Source organism: Schistocerca nitens, chromosome 2 (assembly GCF_023898315.1).
Source record: "Schistocerca nitens isolate TAMUIC-IGC-003100 chromosome 2, iqSchNite1.1, whole genome shotgun sequence".
Lineage (NCBI taxonomy): Eukaryota > Metazoa > Arthropoda > Insecta > Orthoptera > Acrididae > Schistocerca > Schistocerca nitens.
In genome coordinates this window covers 494357444-494377556 of record NC_064615.1, presented here as the reverse complement: position 1 = coordinate 494377556, position 20113 = coordinate 494357444, and the positions used below count along the sequence as shown (strand labels likewise).

The following is a 20113-nucleotide window of genomic DNA, read 5'->3' as shown; positions in this document are numbered from 1 at the left end:
TCATGACCAATTTATTTGCTTTAGTGACCACTGTCACTATGACATCATCATGTCAATGTCAATAAGGCCAGTCCTGTTTTCAGCTACAAAGTCTACAATATTTCTAATGTGTGTGCGTTGGTTAACTAGTTGCTCAAGGCAGTTTTCGGAAAAGACTGACTGTCTGTACCACCTGCAGTGAATCCATTGATGTGCCAGCCTATACTCAGTAGATTAAAGTTGGCTCCAATTAATACTGCATGATCTGGGTATTTCTGCACTACTGATCAGAGAAGTTCCTTGAATGAGTCTACAACTGTTTCAGCAGAAACAGGTGACCAGCAAAATCATACAATAATTAACTCGAGTTCACCTAGGCCTGCTACTCATGTCCAGATAACTTCTCTGTCTGTAATGGAACTGCAATGTTTTTTTGTATGGCATCAGTGTTACACTTTCTGTGTGCAATCTGTAACTCTCTTACGTTTGGTTCAAATGTGTGTGAATTCCTAAGGGGCTAAACTGTGCACGTCATCGTCCATAGACTTAAACACTACTTAAACTAACTTATGCTAAGAACAACACACACACCCATGCCCGAAGGAGGACTCAAATCTCTGGTGGGAGGGGCCGCGCAATCCGTGACATGGTGACTCAAATCGCGCGGCCACTCTGCACAGTTCATGTCTGGTGCCAGTAGATTTATTTAATAAAGTTTCTTTAGGTCGCCTTTCTCGATGTTCACTGATGTGGTCCTGCTATTCAGTGCCACCTAACCATGTTTCTGCAGTCTTCACAGAAATACTTCACCTTATGCATGGATGGATGCTGAAAGAGCATTGATTTTCTTTCAAGCTACTTGAATCATGTACGCAACTGCACTTTAAACACGTTTTTACAACAGTAGCATCTTTCAAAATAACCTTGTATACTAGGCGGGTTGTCAGATCACCTTATACAGATGGCGCTTGTGTAAGATAAAGACGAGAAGTATATTTTAACATAAACCAATTCTACTGTCACTTGTCATGTAATCCATTTTTTGCCAGGATCTTTTTCTTTTTATCATTGTCTTCTAAAAAATTTTCAAAGCCTGATGCCAAGGCACCCAGCAGCCCCACACAGCAGGTGGAGACGCTCACTCACCATCTTCCTTTGCAGAAGTGATAGGTTCAAGCAGTTCTCCAATCCAGACATATCTTAATAATATCTCCTGCAGTGGGATGGCCCGATCCTCACTCACTATTAAATATCACAGCCTTTTTCATCATCACAGGAGCTTGCTTGGAAGTGAGACATGCCATCATAAAATGTCACGTAAAACTTCAAGTCGGACACAATTTTGACCTTGATACAGACAAAAATTTTTGTTGACAGCGATGAACACACCCCCTCCAATGGCATCTAAATATGTCTTTTTTGATATACAGTCCATGCCTCGCTAAATCCTTTGGTGCTTTCTACTTTGGGTGTCCGTCAACTCTCAATTCTGAGAATAGGTTGAGTGCAATAACTTTCCTGGAGGGTAGTAAATTCAGAATATTGTTTTGACAGTCAAAATGTCTTTACTTTGCAGGCAGTCTGATTTCACACACTGCGTATCGAGAGATCATTCAGGTGATGTCAAAAAAAACAAAAACCCATGCTCACTCTACAAGTACTCCACACCACCACCTATCTAGGGCCGACCTACAAATCTCCACCGTATAATTCAGGTCCAGAAATCTGCAACCTTGACTGTCACAGAATCGATGGAGCCTCTGGCTAAGACCCTTCACTTTACTTCCTACCAAAGGATCCTGATCGACTTAGGGTGCAATACTGAAAATTGTGAGCCCTGCTTGCATCCCACAAGGGAGGTCAGTCTTCACCATTTCCACCAGCCACCCGAAGGAGCTGAGGATGTCCTCAGAACCCAAGCAACAGGTGTCACTGGTGCCAACATGAGCAACAACTTGCAGACTACAGCACTATCACCCTCAATAGCTGCAGGCAGTGCTGCCTCCACATCCCTGATAAGGCCCCCATGGCAGACACACTGAGTGCACATTGGAGTTATTTTCAGACCTGGATGTTTTTTCTGTAAAGAGCTACAAATAGTGCATAACACTGGTGCTCCCAGTAACTAATAAGCCCACCCTTTCATGAGCCTGTTCAGACCCTGCTAAAGGAGCAGCCATCTGTCCATTCACGAAGTGAATGGGTAAGGTCAAATGGCCAGCCTCCAGACTGACTCCCCACCTTGAGGCCATGACTATGTAAAAACTTGCCACTCGCCTTACAGTGAGCATGAATCACCCGCATCAGGTGTGGTGGAAGGTGCCTCGAAAGCAGAACCTTTGAACAAAACAAGCAACACCTGAGGTGTTGCATGTGACACCCCAATTATTCCGCTACCACTACACCCTGAGGCAGCAGCCTGCAGATGGCTGACCATGGCCATAAGCATCTTCAGCTGTTTTCAAACTGCCACAAGCTCCTCTTGGATCCACACACATACTAACCATAATACTACTACAGGGTGGTGCACAATAAGTCTCCTGATTTGTTTTATGAATAACACATTTGTTGTTGACAAGATTTGAAATTTATTGATGTAGAAGTAAAGAATATAGCTTGGAAATACAACCTACTGAATCACCTGTTCAATATGACTGCTGTTTTGGTTTACAACTTATTCACGTTGCACACGTGCATTTGTGATGACTATCCGACACAAATCTTCTGGTAGTTTGGTTTAAAAGAGGGGGGAAGGGACTAAACTGCTTGGTCATTGGTCCCTTGTTCTGAATAAAATAATACACAAAAGGGAGAATAAAACAAACGAGATGTACAACACAAAACAGAAAGAAAGGAAAAAACCACAAGAACGAAGGAAAGGTAACAAACACTAAAAGGAACAAAAGAGGACAAGAAAACAACAGAGACACGCAAGCAACAGTTAGAAGAGAGTAAAACAAGAAAGCAGATTACAGCGGGTGGCTGCCCACGAGAATAAAAAGGAGAAGCCAGCCACTCTGCAACACATTAAAACCTCCACCCCAAAAGCACTAAGGTGGAGGGCACAGAGGGACAAAGGACATGCGCGAAAACTTAGATCAAATGATAAAACCCACCCTCAAAAAGAAAACGTACAACTAAAGCTGCTGTTGAGGCACTGTTGCCCAACAACAAAGGTAGGGTGCTGGGAAAGTTGAAGTACAGCGCAGAGCGGCTAAAAGTGGGCAGTCCAGCAAGAGATGGACAACTGTCATTTGTGAGCCACAGCGACATCGAGGTGGGTCCTCACAGCGGAGGAGGTAACTGTGCGTTGGCCACGTATGGCCAATGTGGAGCCAGCAGAGGACAACTGATTCCCTGCATGACGCCTGCATGGAAGACTTCCACACATTCGTAGTCTCCTTAATGACATGCATTTTGTTGTGCATACTGTTATGCTATTCCGTCTCCCAAAGCTGAAAAACCTTGCAGCGCAAGACAGAATGCAGGTCAGTTTCAGAGAAGCCAATCTCCATAAGCGGTTTCCACGTAGCCTGTCAGTAAGTTTGTTGCCTGGGATTCCGACATGACCTGGGGTCCAGACAAACACCACTAAACGACTGGACCGTTCCAGGGCATTGATGGACTCCTGGATGGTTGTTACTAAGGGATGATGAGGGTAGCACTGATCGATAGTTGTAGGCTACTCAAGGAGTCAGTACACGGAAGAATCAACTCCCCAGATGTGCTCAAGAGCACAAGATATAAGCCACCAGCTCGGCAGTGAAAACACTGCAGCCATCGGGCAAGGAATGCTGTTCAATATGTCCTCCATGGACATACAAGAAGCCGACGTGACCATCAACCATCAAGCCGTTGGTGAAAAATCACTTCATGGCCTCAGTACATGTCAAGAATCGACAGGAAGTGGCAGCAGAGAGCCGTGGGCTCATTAACTGAGTCCTTAAGGGCATATGATAAGTCCAAGTGAAACCACAGCCTAGGTGTACACCATGGAGGTGTACGGGAATGGACATCAAGTATAGGTGGTAAAGGCAAAGACTCCAGTTCGAATAGAAGGGATCGGATGCAAACTGCAATTTTAAGCCTTGACCTGGGCCACTGATGTGGAAGATGAACCACCGTGGGTGGGAAAAGGAGATTGCAATTCAGATGCGCAGGAGAACTACGAACACGCGCAACGTAACTGGCGAGCAGTTGTGCATGCCTAACCTTCAATGGAGGGACCCCAGCCTCCACCAGGACACTGGTCACCGGACTCGTCCTAAAAACTCCCGTTGCTAGTCTAACGCCACAGTGGTGCACTGGGTCGAGTAAATGCAATGCTGAGGGCACCGCCAAACCATATACCACACTCCCATAGTCAAGGTGGAACTGAACAAGGGCTCTGTAGAACTGCAGTAACGTAGAGTGATCTCCACCCCAGTTGGTGTTGCTCAGGCAGCGGAGAGCATTTAAGTGCTGCCAACACTTCCGCTTAAGCTGACAAAGGTGAGGAAGCCCAGTCAATCGGGCATCAAAAACAAGTCCTAAGAATCTATATGTCTCCACTACAGTGAGTGGATCATCATTAAGGTAAAGTTCTGGTTCTGGATGAACAGTACGATGCCGACAGAAGTGCATAACGCACGACTTTGCGGCTGAAAACTGGAAACCGTGGGCTAGAGCCCATGACTGCACCTTGTGGATGGCTCCCTGTGGGTGCTACTCAGCAACCACAATACTGATGGAGTAGTACGAAATACATAAGTCGTCTGCAAACAGAGAAGGTGCAGTGGATGGCCCTACAGCTGCTGCTAGACCGTTAATGGCCACTAAAAACAGAGAGACCCTCAATACAGAGCCCTGCGGGACCTCATTCTCCTCAGTATGAGGGGAACTATGGGAGGCACCAATTTGGACACAGAAAGTACAAAGCGACAGGAAATTTTGGATAAAAATCAGAAGCGGGCCTACAAATCTTCTGGAATGGCATAGCATAACTCCACAATGATGCCCTAAGTTGCACTGAATTTTCGGGTTTTCTGTGTTACACCTTCTCTTTTAGTAACACCCCAAAGAAAGAAGTCACATGGGTTAACGTCCGGGCTGTGAGGCAGCCACATTCCTACTCCTGCATAACATTCTGAAAATCTATTTGACAATACCCTAAGGCCAAGCCTTTCATGTATGAAATCAAGCACAACGTGGGCAGTATGTTAACAACCTGCAGGAGTCACTTATGACGTAGGGCGGGGGCGGGGTCGAGAGGGCGGGGGCGGGGGCGGGGTCGAGAGCGAGAGGGCGGGGTCGAGAGGGCGGGGGCGGGGTCGAGAGCGAGAGGGCGGGGTCGAGAGGGCGGGGGCGGGGTCGAGAGGGCGGGGGCGGGGGCGAGAGGGCGGGGGCGAGAGGGCGGGGGCGAGAGGGCGGGGGCGAGAGGGCGGGGGCGAGAGGGCGGGGGCGAGAGGGCGGGGGCGAGAGGGCGGGGGCGAGAGGGCGGGGGCGAGAGGGCGGGGGCGAGAGGGCGGGGGCGAGAGGGCGGGGGCGAGAGGGCGGGGGCGAGAGGGCGGGGGCGAGAGGGCGGGGGCGAGAGGGCGGGGGCGAGAGGGCGGGGGCGAGAGGGCGGGGGCGAGAGGGCGGGGGCGAGAGGGAGAGGGCGGGGGCGAGAGGGAGAGGGCGGGGGCGAGAGGGAGAGGGCGGGGGCGAGAGGGAGAGGGCGGGGGCGAGAGGGAGAGGGCGGGGGCGAGAGGGAGAGGGCGGGGGCGAGAGGGAGAGGGCGGGGGCGAGAGGGAGAGGGCGGGGGCGAGAGGGAGAGGGCGGGGGCGAGAGGGAGAGGGCGGGGGCGAGAGGGAGAGGGCGGGGGCGAGAGGGAGAGGGCGGGGGCGAGAGGGAGGGGGCGGGGGCGAGAGGGAGGGGGCGGGGGCGAGAGGGAGAGGGAGGGGGCGAGAGGGAGAGGGAGGGGGCGAGAGGGAGAGGGAGGGGGCGAGAGGGAGAGGGAGGGGGCGAGAGGGAGAGGGAGGGGGCGAGAGGGAGAGGGAGGGGGCGAGAGGGAGAGGGAGGGGGCGAGAGGGAGAGGGAGGGGGCGAGAGGGAGAGGGAGGGGGCGAGAGGGAGAGGGAGGGGGCGAGAGGGAGAGGGAGAGGGAGGGTGCGAGAGGGAGAGGGAGAGGGAGGGTGCGAGAGGGAGAGGGAGGGGGAGGGGGCGAGAGGGAGGGGGCGAGAGGGAGAGGGAAAGGGAGGGGGCGAGAGGGGGAGGGAGAGGGAGGGGGCGAGAGGGGGAGGGAGAGGGAGGGGGCGAGAGGGAGAGGGAGAGGGAGGGGGCGAGAGGGAGAGGGAGAGGGAGGGGGCGAGAGGGAGAGGGCGGGGGCGAGAGGGAGAGGGAGAGGGCGGGGGCGAGAGGGAGAGGGCGGGGGCGAGAGGGAGAGGGCAGGGGCGAGAGGGAGAGGGCAGGGGCGAGAGGGAGAGGGCGGGGGCGAGAGGGAGAGGGCGGGGGCGAGAGGGAGAGGGAGGGGGCGGGGCGAGAGGGAGAGGGCGGGGGCGAGAGGGAGAGGGCGGGGGCGAGAGGGAGAGGGAGAGGGCGGGGGCGAGAGGGAGAGGGAGAGGGCGGGGGCGAGAGGGAGAGGGAGAGGGCGGGGGCGAGAGGGAGAGGGAGAGGGCGGGGGCGAGAGGGAGAGGGAGAGGGCGGGGGCGAGAGGGAGAGGGAGAGGGCTGGGGCGAGAGGGAGACGGCGGGGGCGAGAGGGAGAGGGAGGGGGCGAGAGGGAGAGGGAGGGGGCGAGAGGGAGAGGGAGGGGGCGAGAGGGAGAGGGAGGGGGCGAGAGGGAGAGGGAGGGGGCGAGAGGCAGAGGGAGGGGGCGAGAGGCAGAGGGAGGGTGCGAGAGGGAGAGGGAGGGGGAGAGGGAGGGGGGGAGAGGGAGGGGGCGAGAGGGAGAGGGAGGGGGCGAGAGGGAGAGGGAGGGGGCGAGAGGGAGAGGGAGGGGGCGAGAGGGAGAGGGAGGGGGGAGAGGGAGAGGGAGGGGGGAGAGGGAGAGGGAGGGGGGAGAGGGAGAGGGAGGGGGGAGAGGGAGAGGGAGGGGGAGAGGGAGGGGGGAGGGGGAGAGGGAGAGGGAGGGGGAGAGGGAGGGGGGAGGGGGAGAGGGAGGGGGCGAGAGGGAGAGGGAGGGGGCGAGAGGGAGGGGGAGGGGGCGAGAGGGAGGGGGAGGGGCGAGAGGGAGAGGGCGGGGGCGGGGGCGAGAGGGCGGGGGCGGGGGCGAGAGGGAGAGGGAGAGGGCGGGGGCGAGAGGGAGAGGGAGAGGGCGGGGGCGAGAGGGAGAGGGAGAGGGCGGGGGCGAGAGGGAGAGGGAGAGGGCGGGGGCGAGAGGGAGAGGGCGGGGGCGAGAGGGAGAGGGCGGGGGCGAGAGGGAGAGGGAGAGGGCGAGAGGGAGAGGGAGAGGGCGGGGGCGAGAGGGAGAGGGAGAGGGCGAGAGGGAGAGGGAGAGGGCGGGGGCGAGAGGGAGAGGGCGGGGGCGAGAGGGAGAGGGAGAGGGCGGGGGCGAGAGGGAGAGGGCGGGGGCGAGAGGGAGAGGGCGGGGGCGAGAGGGAGAGGGCGGGGGCGAGAGGGAGAGGGCGGGGGCGAGAGGGAGAGGGAGAGGGCGGGGGCGAGAGGGAGAGGGCGGGGGCGAGAGGGAGAGGGCGGGGGCGAGAGGGAGAGGGCGGGGGCGAGAGGGAGAGGGCGGGGGCGGGGGCGAGAGGGAGAGGGCGGGGGCGAGAGGGAGAGGGAGAGGGCGGGGGCGAGAGGGAGAGGGCGGGGGCGAGAGGGAGAGGGAGAGGGCGGGGGCGAGAGGGAGAGGGCGGGGGCGAGAGGGAGAGGGAGAGGGCGGGGGCGAGAGGGAGAGGGCGGGGGCGAGAGGGAGAGGGAGAGGGCGGGGGCGAGAGGGAGAGGGCGGGGGCGAGAGGGAGAGGGAGAGGGCGGGGGCGAGAGGGAGAGGGCGGGGGCGAGAGGGAGAGGGAGAGGGCGGGGGCGAGAGGGAGAGGGCGGGGGCGAGAGGGAGAGGGCGGGGGCGAGAGGGAGAGGGCGGGGGCGAGAGGGAGAGGGCGGGGGCGAGAGGGAGAGGGCGGGGGCGAGAGGGAGAGGGCGGGGGCGAGAGGGAGAGGGCGGGGGCGAGAGGGAGAGGGCGGGGGCGAGAGGGAGAGGGCGGGGGCGAGAGGGAGAGGGCGGGGGCGAGAGGGAGAGGGCGGGGGCGAGAGGGAGAGGGCGGGGGCGAGAGGGAGAGGGCGGGGGCGAGAGGGAGAGGGCGGGGGCGAGAGGGAGAGGGCGGGGGCGAGAGGGAGAGGGCGGGGGCGAGAGGGAGAGGGCGGGGGCGAGAGGGAGAGGGCGGGGGCGAGAGGGAGAGGGCGCACCTGCTTGCTCTTCAGTTTGCAGACACACTATACAGAACAAGCATGTTAGAAACATCAATAGGTGCCATTTGGATGAAAATTAAAATGAAAGTCAGAGTAAGAAACAAGAATGAAAGTGAACACAAAACTATGTCTACCAAGTCAGTGGTTAGCGACTAGTCTGCAAGCCAAGCTTGGTAAATATGCGTCTCTTATGGCCACTGATGCTTAACACTACAACAATGGCAGTTTCCTAGAATACATGCTGTATCCAGGTTTATGGTAGCAGGTAACAGCCAGATCAGAATCCGAAAAAGTAAGCTCTGAGTAGGAGGAATCAAATTGCTTGCTAGCTGTTTCTTGCCTGAATGTTCGGAGCCCTAGCCACATGCACCATCTGCATTATGCATTGGTACAAGTGCTCTCAGATACAACACCAAACCAAAGAAACTTTAGAAATCCATTAGGTATGCCATATTGTATTTATCTGCTGACACTGGGCAAGTGATTTTCAATTAAGATGTCTCCCCTGTATGGAAATACATATAATGAATGTACGAGTGCAGGCCGTAAACGCATGGTTGACAACATATGGAACTTTGGCTCTCGCCATGAGTCGTGCTGTGATAGAGTAATGGTACGGCGATTGCTCGTGATAAGCAGGACATCCACGTGCGGCACGAATTTTCATTGTTGTCATTCCATTATATAGCTGATGGTTGTCCATACTTGCAAATGTGAATACATTTCAAATACTTATAATTCAACTACCTTTGTAACCAAATATTCTCCACCACCACCACATTAACAGGCCTTTTAGGCCCATAGCAGAAAACAATGCTACAAGAATAAAGTAAAAAATTGCAGACAATAAAAAAATTAATAAGGAACACAATACAAAAATCACAATAAAAAAGAGAAGTTAATCAGTTACAATGGTCTACTGCAGATGGTAATCCATTGTTGCCCGTCTCTGGCTTCATCTTCCACTGCTGTTGGCTCTACTAGTTTAAGTGTTGTTAGTACTATGTCCTATATCTAGATACATACTCCGGAAGCCACCATATGGTCATGGCGGAGGGTATCTTGGCCACTACTAGCAATTTCCTTTTATGTTCCATTCACTAATGAAGCGAGGGAAAAATTACTATCTATTTGACTCCGTGCAAGCCCTACTGCCTCTTATTTTCAAGGTCCTTATGCAAGATGCATCTTGATGACAGTAGAACTGTTGTGCAGCCAGCTTTAAATGCTGGTTCTCTGAATTTTCCCAATAGTACCTTGCAAAATGAATGTCATCTTCCTTACAAGGATTCCCATTTGAGTTTACCAATGATCTCCACAATTCTTGTGTACTTACTGAACATTCTGCTAACAAACCTTGGAGCATGCCTTTGAATTACACAATCTAGCAGTACTCAGCAGCAGTGGGTCACACTGGTGTTCTATACGCTGTCTCCTTTACCAATTAACTACAATTCTCTAAAATTCTCCCAATAAACCAAAGTCGACCATTTGTCCTCTCAATGCCATCCTGACATGCTCATTCAATTTCATATCACTTCCTTGGACATTTTACAGTAGGTTGAAACTGGGGAACTGTCCGGGAAGGATTTATCAGCTTGAAAGACATGTCCAAACCACTCTTGCTTGTCCTGCCCTAATATTTGCCTAATATTTACCTTTCCAGACTGTTGGTATAGGTTTTCTTTCATTCTTCATTCCCATTTACCTCCCACACTTCTGTAGACAGGTCCATTGATCTTTTGAAGTAACTTTCCCTTGAAGGTAAATATTGCTTCTTTAGTTGTTGTTTATGTCACCCAGGTTTTACAACCCTATAAAAGTACCAGCAATTAACAACATGGGTATGCCGTAGTGCTTATAGTACTGGTAATGCAGAGTGTTGAATTTGAATTTTATTAGTAAAAGTGATGGGGTGCAGGGTTCTTTTTTTCATCATCTCATCTTCAAAGAAGAAACTATCAGGGGATGTAAGAGAGCAATATCTGTTACATTAAAGTTTTTTAGTTTCATCATTAGTTGCTAATGTATAGGGGAAAAAAAAAAATAAACTGACTTGGACTTGAGAACAGTAATTTTTAGTAATAATGAACACATATTGAGATTGAACTATAGGGAGGAAGCTACAATGAAATAATTAAAAATAATTCCTTAGCCTGTACTGCTATGGCTTTTAAGAGAGGTGAATGTTCATTTGATGTAGGGCATTGCTGAACTAGTCAGTTTCTACGTGAGAAATTAACTGTGGGGTGTCACATGAGAGCAGTCACGCTGTTTGGCTGCATCAGTTTATACATTGACAAGTTGGTTCCAAGCCCACATACAAATTATTTACTTGTGAAGAGTGAAACTATTATGATAGTACAAGGTGGCACAGATAAAAGTAGTCTGCCTCCCCTTTAAATGCAAATGCAATATTTCAACTTCTGAAAGAGTAAACAGCTACAACAATGGACAGTTTTTGTGCAATAATCAATTGTTAGCATTCTTCTGTCAGCATTTCAGTTTATTTCATCAGTGAAGTTAGACACTTCTGTTTTCGCTCTGCAAAATGATTTTCTCGATGGAAGAAAGAATTTAAATTGTGGAAGTATACATGAAAACACATTCAATTAAGGAAACTCAGGAAATTTTTGAAGTCAAGCATCCAGATAGGGGACTATCAGCAAAAAGAGCAATACAGAGATCGTATAAAAACTGGCGCACCAACGGATCTGTGCAAAATGTAAAACGACAATGAATTCCTTCAGTTTGCACACCAGAAGTTATTGCCGACATTCGTCAAAGAATTATTCAGAGCCCAAGAAAGTCTACTTGTAAAATGGCCCCAACAAGCATATGTAAGGAAGAGAAGTTGCCAGTGGAAGCTATTCATGTGTAATCTGTGCAGAATTACAGGAGGATGACTGACAGTAACATGTAGGTTACTGCACATTGCTTCTGAATAACATGAAATGATGGTCTGTTAGGACCTTTCCATTACATCATGAAAGATGAAGCATGGTTTCATCTTTCCGGTCATGTTAATTCAGAGAACACCAGGTACTGGACAATAGAGAACCCTAACATTGTGCCAGCAACCACTCCATGATGTAAACATGAGCACTTGCTGCAGTGTTACCGCAGTGTGCATCTTGGATCGATATTTTTTGACACTACCCTCAATACGGTTTCAGTATATGTAAATTTCTGATATATTTTGTGCTCAGCTCATTGAATATGAAACACAATATTACTTCTTTCAGCAAGATGGAGCAACATGCCACACACCTAAAGTATTTATGGAATGTGTCCATGAAGTCTTCACCGAGGAACGACCTGTCAGCGAACAGTAATGGCCACTTTCACCAGCTCTAACAATATGCAATTTTTTCCTGTGGGGACACACTAAGAACAAGGTCTATGAAAAATTCACACACAATACAGGAACTGAAAGACAGCATCATCCATGAAGTTACCACCATTGATATCAAAACTTTACACCGATTGTATTTGAATATGCTTAGACGTGCACAGTGTGTACTGCTGTGACAAGAGGTCACTTTCAGCATCATCTATAAATATATTTTTCTTTCTTTTATTGCAAATAAATGGTAAGTCAATTTCAGCTCTTCATTTCAGTAATTTCACTGCATCGCCTTTATGCATGGGCTATTTTTACCGGCACCATCCTGGATCACTGAAGAAACACGATTCTGGAAATTCATTAGCAGTAGAATGTGTTTACTTGATTTACTCATATTTCAGAAATGACCACACCTGACCACTGTTGAACAGAATTAAATTAGAAGACAAAGTACCATAATGGTGCCTCTTATATTTCTTATTCCAACCAGGGAATGCAAATTAAAGCAGTGGCTGTGTCAGAAATGAATGTTAGATATTCTCCTGTCAAGCTCTAGTCACATAATGCATAGTTTCTACAGGGTGTTTCAAAAATGACCGGTATATTTGAAACGGTAATAAAAACTAAACGAGCAGCGATAGAAATACACCGTTTGTTGCAATATGCTTGGGACAACAGTACATTTTCAGGCGGACAAACTTTCGAAATTACAGTAGTTACAATTTTCAACAACAGATGGCGCTGCAAGTGATGTGAATGATATAGAAGACAACGCAGTCTGTGGGTGCGCCATTCTGTACGTCGTCTTTCTGCTGTAAGCGTGTGCTGTTCACAACGTGCAAGTGTGCTGTGGACAACATGGTTTATTCCTTAGAACAGAGGATTTTTCTGGTGTTGGAATTCCACCGCCTAGAACACAGTGTTGTTGCAACAAGACGAAGTTTTCAACGGAGGTTTAATGTAACCAAAGGACCGAAAAGCGATACAATAAAGGATCTGTTTGAAAAATTTCAACAGACTGGGAACGTGACGGATGAACGTGCTGGAAAGGTAGAGCGACCGCGTACGGCAACCACAGAGGGCAACGCGCAGCTAGTGCAGCAGGTGATCCAACAGCGGCCTCGGGTTTCCGTTCGCCGTGTTGCAGCTGCGGTCCAAATGACGCCAACGTCCACGTATCGTCTCATGCGCCAGAGTTTACACCTCTATCCATACAAAATTCAAACGCGGCAACCCCTCAGCGCCGCTACCATTGCTGCACGAGAGACATTCGCTAACGATATAGTGCACAGGATTGATGACGGCGATATGCATGTGGGCAGCATTTGGTTTACTGACTAAGCTTATTTTTACCTGGACGGCTTCGTCAATAAACAGAACTGGCGCATATGGGGAACCGAAAAGCCCCATGTTGCAGTCCCATCGTCCCTGCATCCTCAAAAAGTACTGGTCTGGGCCGCCATGTCTTCCAAAGGAATCATTGGCCCATTTTTCAGATCCGAAACGATTACTGCATCACGCTATCTGGACATTCTTCGTGAATTTGTGGCGGTACAAACTGCCTTAGACGACACTGCGAACACCTCGTGGTTTATGCAAGATGGTGCCCGGCCACATCGCACGGCCGACGTCTTTAATTTCCTGAATGAATATTTCGATGATCATGTGATTGCTTTGGGCTATCCGAAACATACAGAAGGCGGCGTGGATTGGCCTCCCTATTCGCCAGACATGAACCCCTGTGACTTCTTTCTGTGGGGACACTTGAAAGACCAGGTGTACCGCCAGAATCCAGAAACAATTGAACAGCTGAAGCAGTACATCTCATCTGCATGTGAAGCCATTCCGCCAGACACGTTGTCAAAGGTTTCGGTTAATTTCATTCAGAGACTACGCCATATTATTGCTACGCATGGTGGATATGTGGAAAATATCGTACTATAGAGTTTCCCAGACCGCAGCGCCATCTGTTGTTGAAAATTGTAACTACTGTAATTTCGAAAGTTTGTCTGCCTGAAAATGTACTGTTGTCCCAAGCATATTGCAACAAACGGTGTATTTCTATCGCTGCTCGTTTAGTTTGTATTGCCGTTTCAAATATACCGGTCATTTTTGAAACACCCTGTATGTTATGGTCATAGAATACTACTTTTTTTCTATTTTGTGAAGTGCACAATTTTACATTTCTGAACAATTAAAGCAAGCTGCCAATCTTTGTACCACTTTGAAATCTTATCAAGATCTGACTGGATATTTATGCAGCTTCTTTCAGATAGTACTTCATTATAGATACATGTATCAGATGCAAAAAGCCTGAGGTTACTATTAATATTGTCTGCAAGGTCCTCCATATACAACATGAACAACAAGGTTTCCAACACTTCCCCAGGGCACATCTGGAGTTACGTTTCACATGATCGATGTTTTTGGAATCCATGTTGGTTGGCATGGAGGAGGTCATTCTGTTCAAGACATCTCATTATCTTTGAGCTCAGAATAAGTTCTAAGATCCTACAACAAATCAATAGTTTTGCAGATCACTTTTACTACCCTTTTTGTAGATGGGTCTGACTTGTGCTGTTTTCCAACTGGGCACAGATTTTTGTTTGATGGATTTATGATATATTATAGTTAGAGGAGGGACTACCTAAGCCACAAATACACTATAGAATCTGATAGGGATTCTAGTGGGGTCTGTACCTCCACTTTTAACAATTTCAGCTATTTCTCAACAACACTGACATTAACACTAATTTTATTCATCTCTTTGGTGATACAAGGCTTAAATTGAGGCAAGTATCCCAGGTGTTCCTTTTTAAAGAAACATTTGAAAACTGAGTTAAGTGTCTCAACTTTTGCTATGCTAACCTCAATTTCAAGTCCTATCTCATTCACTAGGGACTCGAAACTAACTCTGGGTATTATGGAAGGTCATTGAATAATATTTTTCTGCGATAGTCAATGAAGGCTTCGTGCATAATTCTCTTGACAGCCTGTGTTTAATGTGTAACTGCCAGAAGTTTCATTGTTGTATGTGTGTTAGTTGTTGCTAGGCTTTACTAAGTAGAATATTGTGTCACTCAGTTTGCGAATTTTGAGATGACAGAGTTAGAGGAGCAATGCGTCTGCATTAAATTGTGTGTGAAACAAAAGAAAATCTTACAAATGTGTAGGAAGCCTATGCTGATGAGTGCTTTAGCTGTACTCAGTGTTATGATGCTTCACATGGTTTAAAAATGGCTGAACTGAAGTTAAAGATGCCCTTCGTCTACCAATGACACTCATGTCAGGAACATCAATGAAGTTGTGCATGCCAATCAAAGACTGACTGTCAGGGAGATTGCAAAAGAGTGTAACATTTCAGCTGGATCATGTGAGGAAGAAATGGACTGAAATATGGCTCTTGCATTACGATAGTGCACCCACACATTCATCCCTGTTGGTGCATGACCATTGCTCAAAAAATGAAATCTCTGTGCTACCTCATCCTCTGTACTCTCCAGACCTGACCCCTGCGGACTTTTTTTTTTATTATTTCCTTGCCACAACCACATCATGTTCACTGATACCAGTTTTGATGCAGACATAATCAACTAGGTCAGGCCCATTTGTAGCCATTAGATCCAATTATTTCCATCATGAGTGGGGTTCCGAACTATTTGTTCTAGCACCAAGATTTTAAACATGGCTGCAACAGCAACTGTTGAAATTCTTCACGATATTTGTTCTAGGTAGTTTTCAGGGAAGGCATTTAGTACTGTTTCACAGAATGTCTTATCATGCCCTTGACTGACAAAACTGTAATTTTCCCAATTGATCGTTGGATGATTAAAGTCTCCACCAATGATTACAATATGACTTGGGAACTTGCGTACAAGTGAACTGAGGTTCTCTCTTAAGTTTTCAGTTACATTAGGAGATGAGTCTGGTGGGAAACAGAAGGATCAAATTTTAATTTTATGCCCACCCCTGATACTGAGTCTTGCCAAAATAATCCTCTCTGTGGATTTGAGTTTCTTGTCTACTGTGACAAATACACCACTTTCATTTCCCATTCACCTATTCTTACTATATACACTTAAATTTTCCCCAAAAATACCACTGCTATCAATTTCAGTGTGTTTCATTGCTTCTCAGGAGTACTTCTAAATATGGCACTTTGTTGCTTATGCTCCAACAGCTAACAATTAGGGTTTTAATCCTCCCACTTATGGGAGGCATTTCTTTCCCTCTTACAGTGATACTTCTGGATTTCCTACAGCTATCATTATCAGCATTGGAGGGAGAGTTGTCTAATCCATAAAGCCCTTGTGCGCACTCCACACAGCTACCTAAGTAGCAGCCTCTGATGTGTAGTGCACACCTGACTCATTTAGTGGAACCCTACAATTTTCAGCCCTAGGGTGCAAGTTCAGGAAGTTGCATCTAGTTTCTCACAGAATCTTAAGTCTCTGGTTCAGTCCTTCCACTCAACTCAGAACCAAAGGACCACAACCAATTCTGGCAATGCTGCTGCAATTGTAAGCTTGGTTGAGACTCCATGCACAAGGCCGATCTCCTCAACCTTCTCTGCCTGTCACTGGAATGACCCAACTATGATCTCTGATCCCAGATGACAGGCATCATTTGTTACAACATGTGCCACAAAATGAAGTTGGTTGAACCTGTTCCCTCAATGGGCCTCGATGGCTGCTGGAATAGCCTCTTCAAGATGCTGAGTGAGCCTCCCAGGCATACACATTGAGTGCACCTGGTGTCCTTTCATGTCCCTTGCGGACATTTCCCTAAGGGGTACTATCATGTGCTGTATGTTTGAATTGCTGATGATTAATAGACCCCTACCCTTTTGAGTTTGCCTCCTCTCAACACTGCTAAAACAGGTTTCCCCAAAACAAGCAAAATGAGCCCCATTGGCTCAGTTTCAGTTTCATTGGATGACAGTACCTCAAACTTGTTGGTTAGGGGGATCGGTACAACACCTAGTCTTCTATGAGTCCTCCCTGATCCCCAGCCACCATTTACCACTGACATGGCACTTGCAGTCAAGTGGAGAAGCAGTGACATATCCCTTACTTTTTGCAGAGGACCAAAGTTCCACAGGAGTGGATAATACTTGAGGTACTTTACCTCTGGTATCGGTACCACAGGTACGCAGCTATCAGGAACACTTCCAACACAACAACTCACAGCAGCTGCCAACTGTTTGACAGTAGACAAGGCGATTTACAGCCGCTTACGAATGTCAACCAACTCATTTCGTGTTCAAGAAGAGCATTCAGTGTGGCTGCAATTTAGATTGTGTGAGGTATTGCAGGACAGTGAACAAACTACTTTAAATTAAGTCCTCTGATTATCTTACGATTTCAGAGGGTTTGAAGTTGTTAATTTCCTATAAGAATTTATGCAAATACACAAAATGAGATTTATATCAAAGCAACAGAAAAACCTGTAGTAAAAACTACTAATTTCCTAAAACTTTTTGAGGTTAATTATAGTTCGTTGGTTAATTAATTTGGAGGAGGGGACCAAACAGCAAGGCCATCTTTCCCATGATCCAGGCTGGCAGAAATCAAGGGATGAACAATACAAACAGCACAGTCCAGTGAAGGGAAAGGGATAATGTGCAAGCAGAGAGGGAAAACAAGACATCAGTGCAGAAGGAAGAGGAGAGAGAACAGGAGAGGAATGGTTGGAAACAGGGAGAGCAGAGGTGCAGTGGGGCACCAGCACAGCTACCAAACTGTCCTAACACCCACATTATGCCATACCATTATTAAAATACAATGGGGACAACAACAGAGGAAGAAGCTACAAGGAAAGGGGGAAAAAAATAGCACAGCAGAATAAACAAAAATGTAGGGAAAAGACGGGGAGAACCTGGCCGGTGTGAAGGCAGGATCAAGGCCTCAATAACCAACACCTACACTAACTGAGGGTCTCAAATGCCAGAGGAAAATTCAAGGATGTATTCCTGAGAGTACAAACCACTTTCAAGAAGAAAACTGAGGAGAGGTGTAACCATGTGAGGGTCGTCAAATACCACTCGAGACAGGGAAGGTGTGAGGGCATATTAATTGCGTAGTGTGAAGAACCAAAACGCAGGGGCAGTCCAGCAAAATAAAGATCACCTTGAGTGATGAAGAGGGGGGGGGGGGAGGGGGGGTGGCGAGGCTTGGCTCATTGCAGCTTATAACCCCTTTGGTCAACCTAGTATGGTCAATACTAAAATGGCACAGGATGGTAGATTCCCATCAGGAGAAACAGAGAGAAGAATGGTAGGAGTCTCCTTGATAGCTTCATTAGACAGGGGGTAGCCTTCCATAAGTCAGCCTATGATTGAGCAAAAAGGGATTGATGTAAAACCTCAAACCTGTCCCCAAAGGGGTCACAGGTAACAGAGGGTAGTTCCAATGTTCCAGAATCACAAGCAACCTCTCCTAGGTATACAGGGAGAGGCAACAGCTCACGTATCAGAAGGGTGATCCCTGTGCTGTCAGAGGGCTCAGCCAGATGGGTATATAATGGCCTCACCAAACGGACTGGCTCCACGTGCTGGTGACTTAGCAGGGCAGAGGGGGCTATGGCAGGCAAGGAAGAGGTGAAGGAATGGGGATGAGGAAGCCATGCCTAGATGCTAGGGAGGGAATTCTTTCCGAAATGTCTCACACTACAGTGAGAGAATTTAGAAGTGAAGGTCAAATCCCCAGGGGGACCAAAAATGCCAAAAAGGAAGGATGCCAGAGAAAAAACAAGGGGAACAAATCCATAAGGAATAAAGGAAACCAGTCAGATAGCCAAGGAACACCGAGAGAGGGAAAGGAGGTGTCGGAGAGGGAGGAATGAGGACAAAGAGGGAGAGGCACAGGGAAGGAAATGCAGCCCAGGAGCAATGAATGGGCTGCAATCGCTTGGAGGCCCCTTGTGTGCCATACACAAACTCACAAAAGAACCGTGAGCCCCCTGGGGGAGAGGTTAATTATAGTTATTAGCAAACTCGAAAATAGATTTAATTTATGATAAATGTAAACATTATATACCCCTCTTTAAGGGAAAGCTAGATGTAATATCTGCTACAGTAACTAAATTACAAATACGAATTTACTAAAAATTAGATTATGCACAGAACAATGACAACTTCTGAAAATTCTCAAAACTACAAGTTTATTTGCATTGATATACAATAAAATTCAGGAGTGGTCTATTCTTTGGCAGTAAGTGTGAATGACAAACTGATACATTTTTTAAGAAAACTGCTGGCATTATTTAACTCAGAGAATTTACTCAAATTTTCTAGCAGTTATCACAAAGCAGTAATTGAAATCTGGAAGGTGTGAAGCCTCTAAATCAAAAAGGAATGTGTTTCTACTGGTGTGATGTGTACCTGACGGGGGGATGTGCAAGAGAACTGGATGAAGAAACTAACAGGGGGGCAACAGAAATTCAGTGACTATTCTCTAGATGTGGGCAGCAATTCACCCACAGGCAGAACAGAGGTCAAGCTCATTAGCTGAACAATTGTTTCCAATATTTCTGATTCACAATATGCCAGTTTACATTTTCATCTTCTGGTAATGGTATCATTTGCAGACAACTACTATGTAATGAAACCAGGTTTATCCAGTCACTTATCCTCTTTATCAATTACATACCGTCATTGGATGTTTTGTAGGATCTTGACCCAATGGTTTGCAATCATTTATAAGATAAATCATTAAGAAGCCCATAGTTGCAGTGAACATGGCAACTATTGCTGCTTCTACGACCTTCAGTGATTTGTATGGTAAGTACCTGTAAATTTTTGCAGGTTTTGTTTTAATGAGGACATTTAGAATACAACGAAACAAACACAAATAATTTTTAAAAATTGTTTTTTAAATACATTTCATATTCAAAAATTGTTATTGCAGAATGAAAATGTTGATCCAATTTAGCTAGAGCTATAAAGATTATTGGAACATTACATTCCCTCATTCAGCCTTTACCATTTTCTATGCAGTTTAAATTCAGTAGAAAATATGCTGTTATATAAGCTAGAATTATGTTATCATAAATATTTGCATCATCCACTACTTCAGTGAGGGGTAGTAGTAAGAGCAGTATTCATCTGTTGGTTACCTTTACAAGGATATTAGACATATTGTGGTATTACACTTCAAGAGAAAAAAAAACAATTATTTTAATTTACCTGTACTCTTACAGGTCCAGTATAAAATGAGTGAAATAGGTAGTAAGCTATAGCCTTACAGTAGGAACAATACCAGTATTTGCCCAAGGTAATTTGGGGAAACCACATAAAACATCAGGATGACAGATGCTCCCGCAGTCAGTCTCCTTAATACAGTTCAACCTCATTATTTATCCATAGTGTACAATATTACTTTCTTTACACAGTCTTCCAAGTAAGTTATTTCACAGACAAACAACTAAAGA

General features: G+C 47.7%; 1 protein-coding gene across 1 annotated transcript in view; it reads right to left on the bottom strand.

Annotated features, from left to right (window-relative positions):
- Nucleotides 1–20113, bottom strand: part of LOC126236453 (H(+)/Cl(-) exchange transporter 7) — a 255269-nt gene that overhangs the window by 68348 nt on the left and 166808 nt on the right. Inside the window, exon 9 of the mRNA XM_049945772.1 lies at nt 19333–19471. Coding sequence (XP_049801729.1) covers nt 19333–19471 — 139 coding nt within the window. The remainder of the gene's footprint in view (nt 1–19332; nt 19472–20113) is intronic.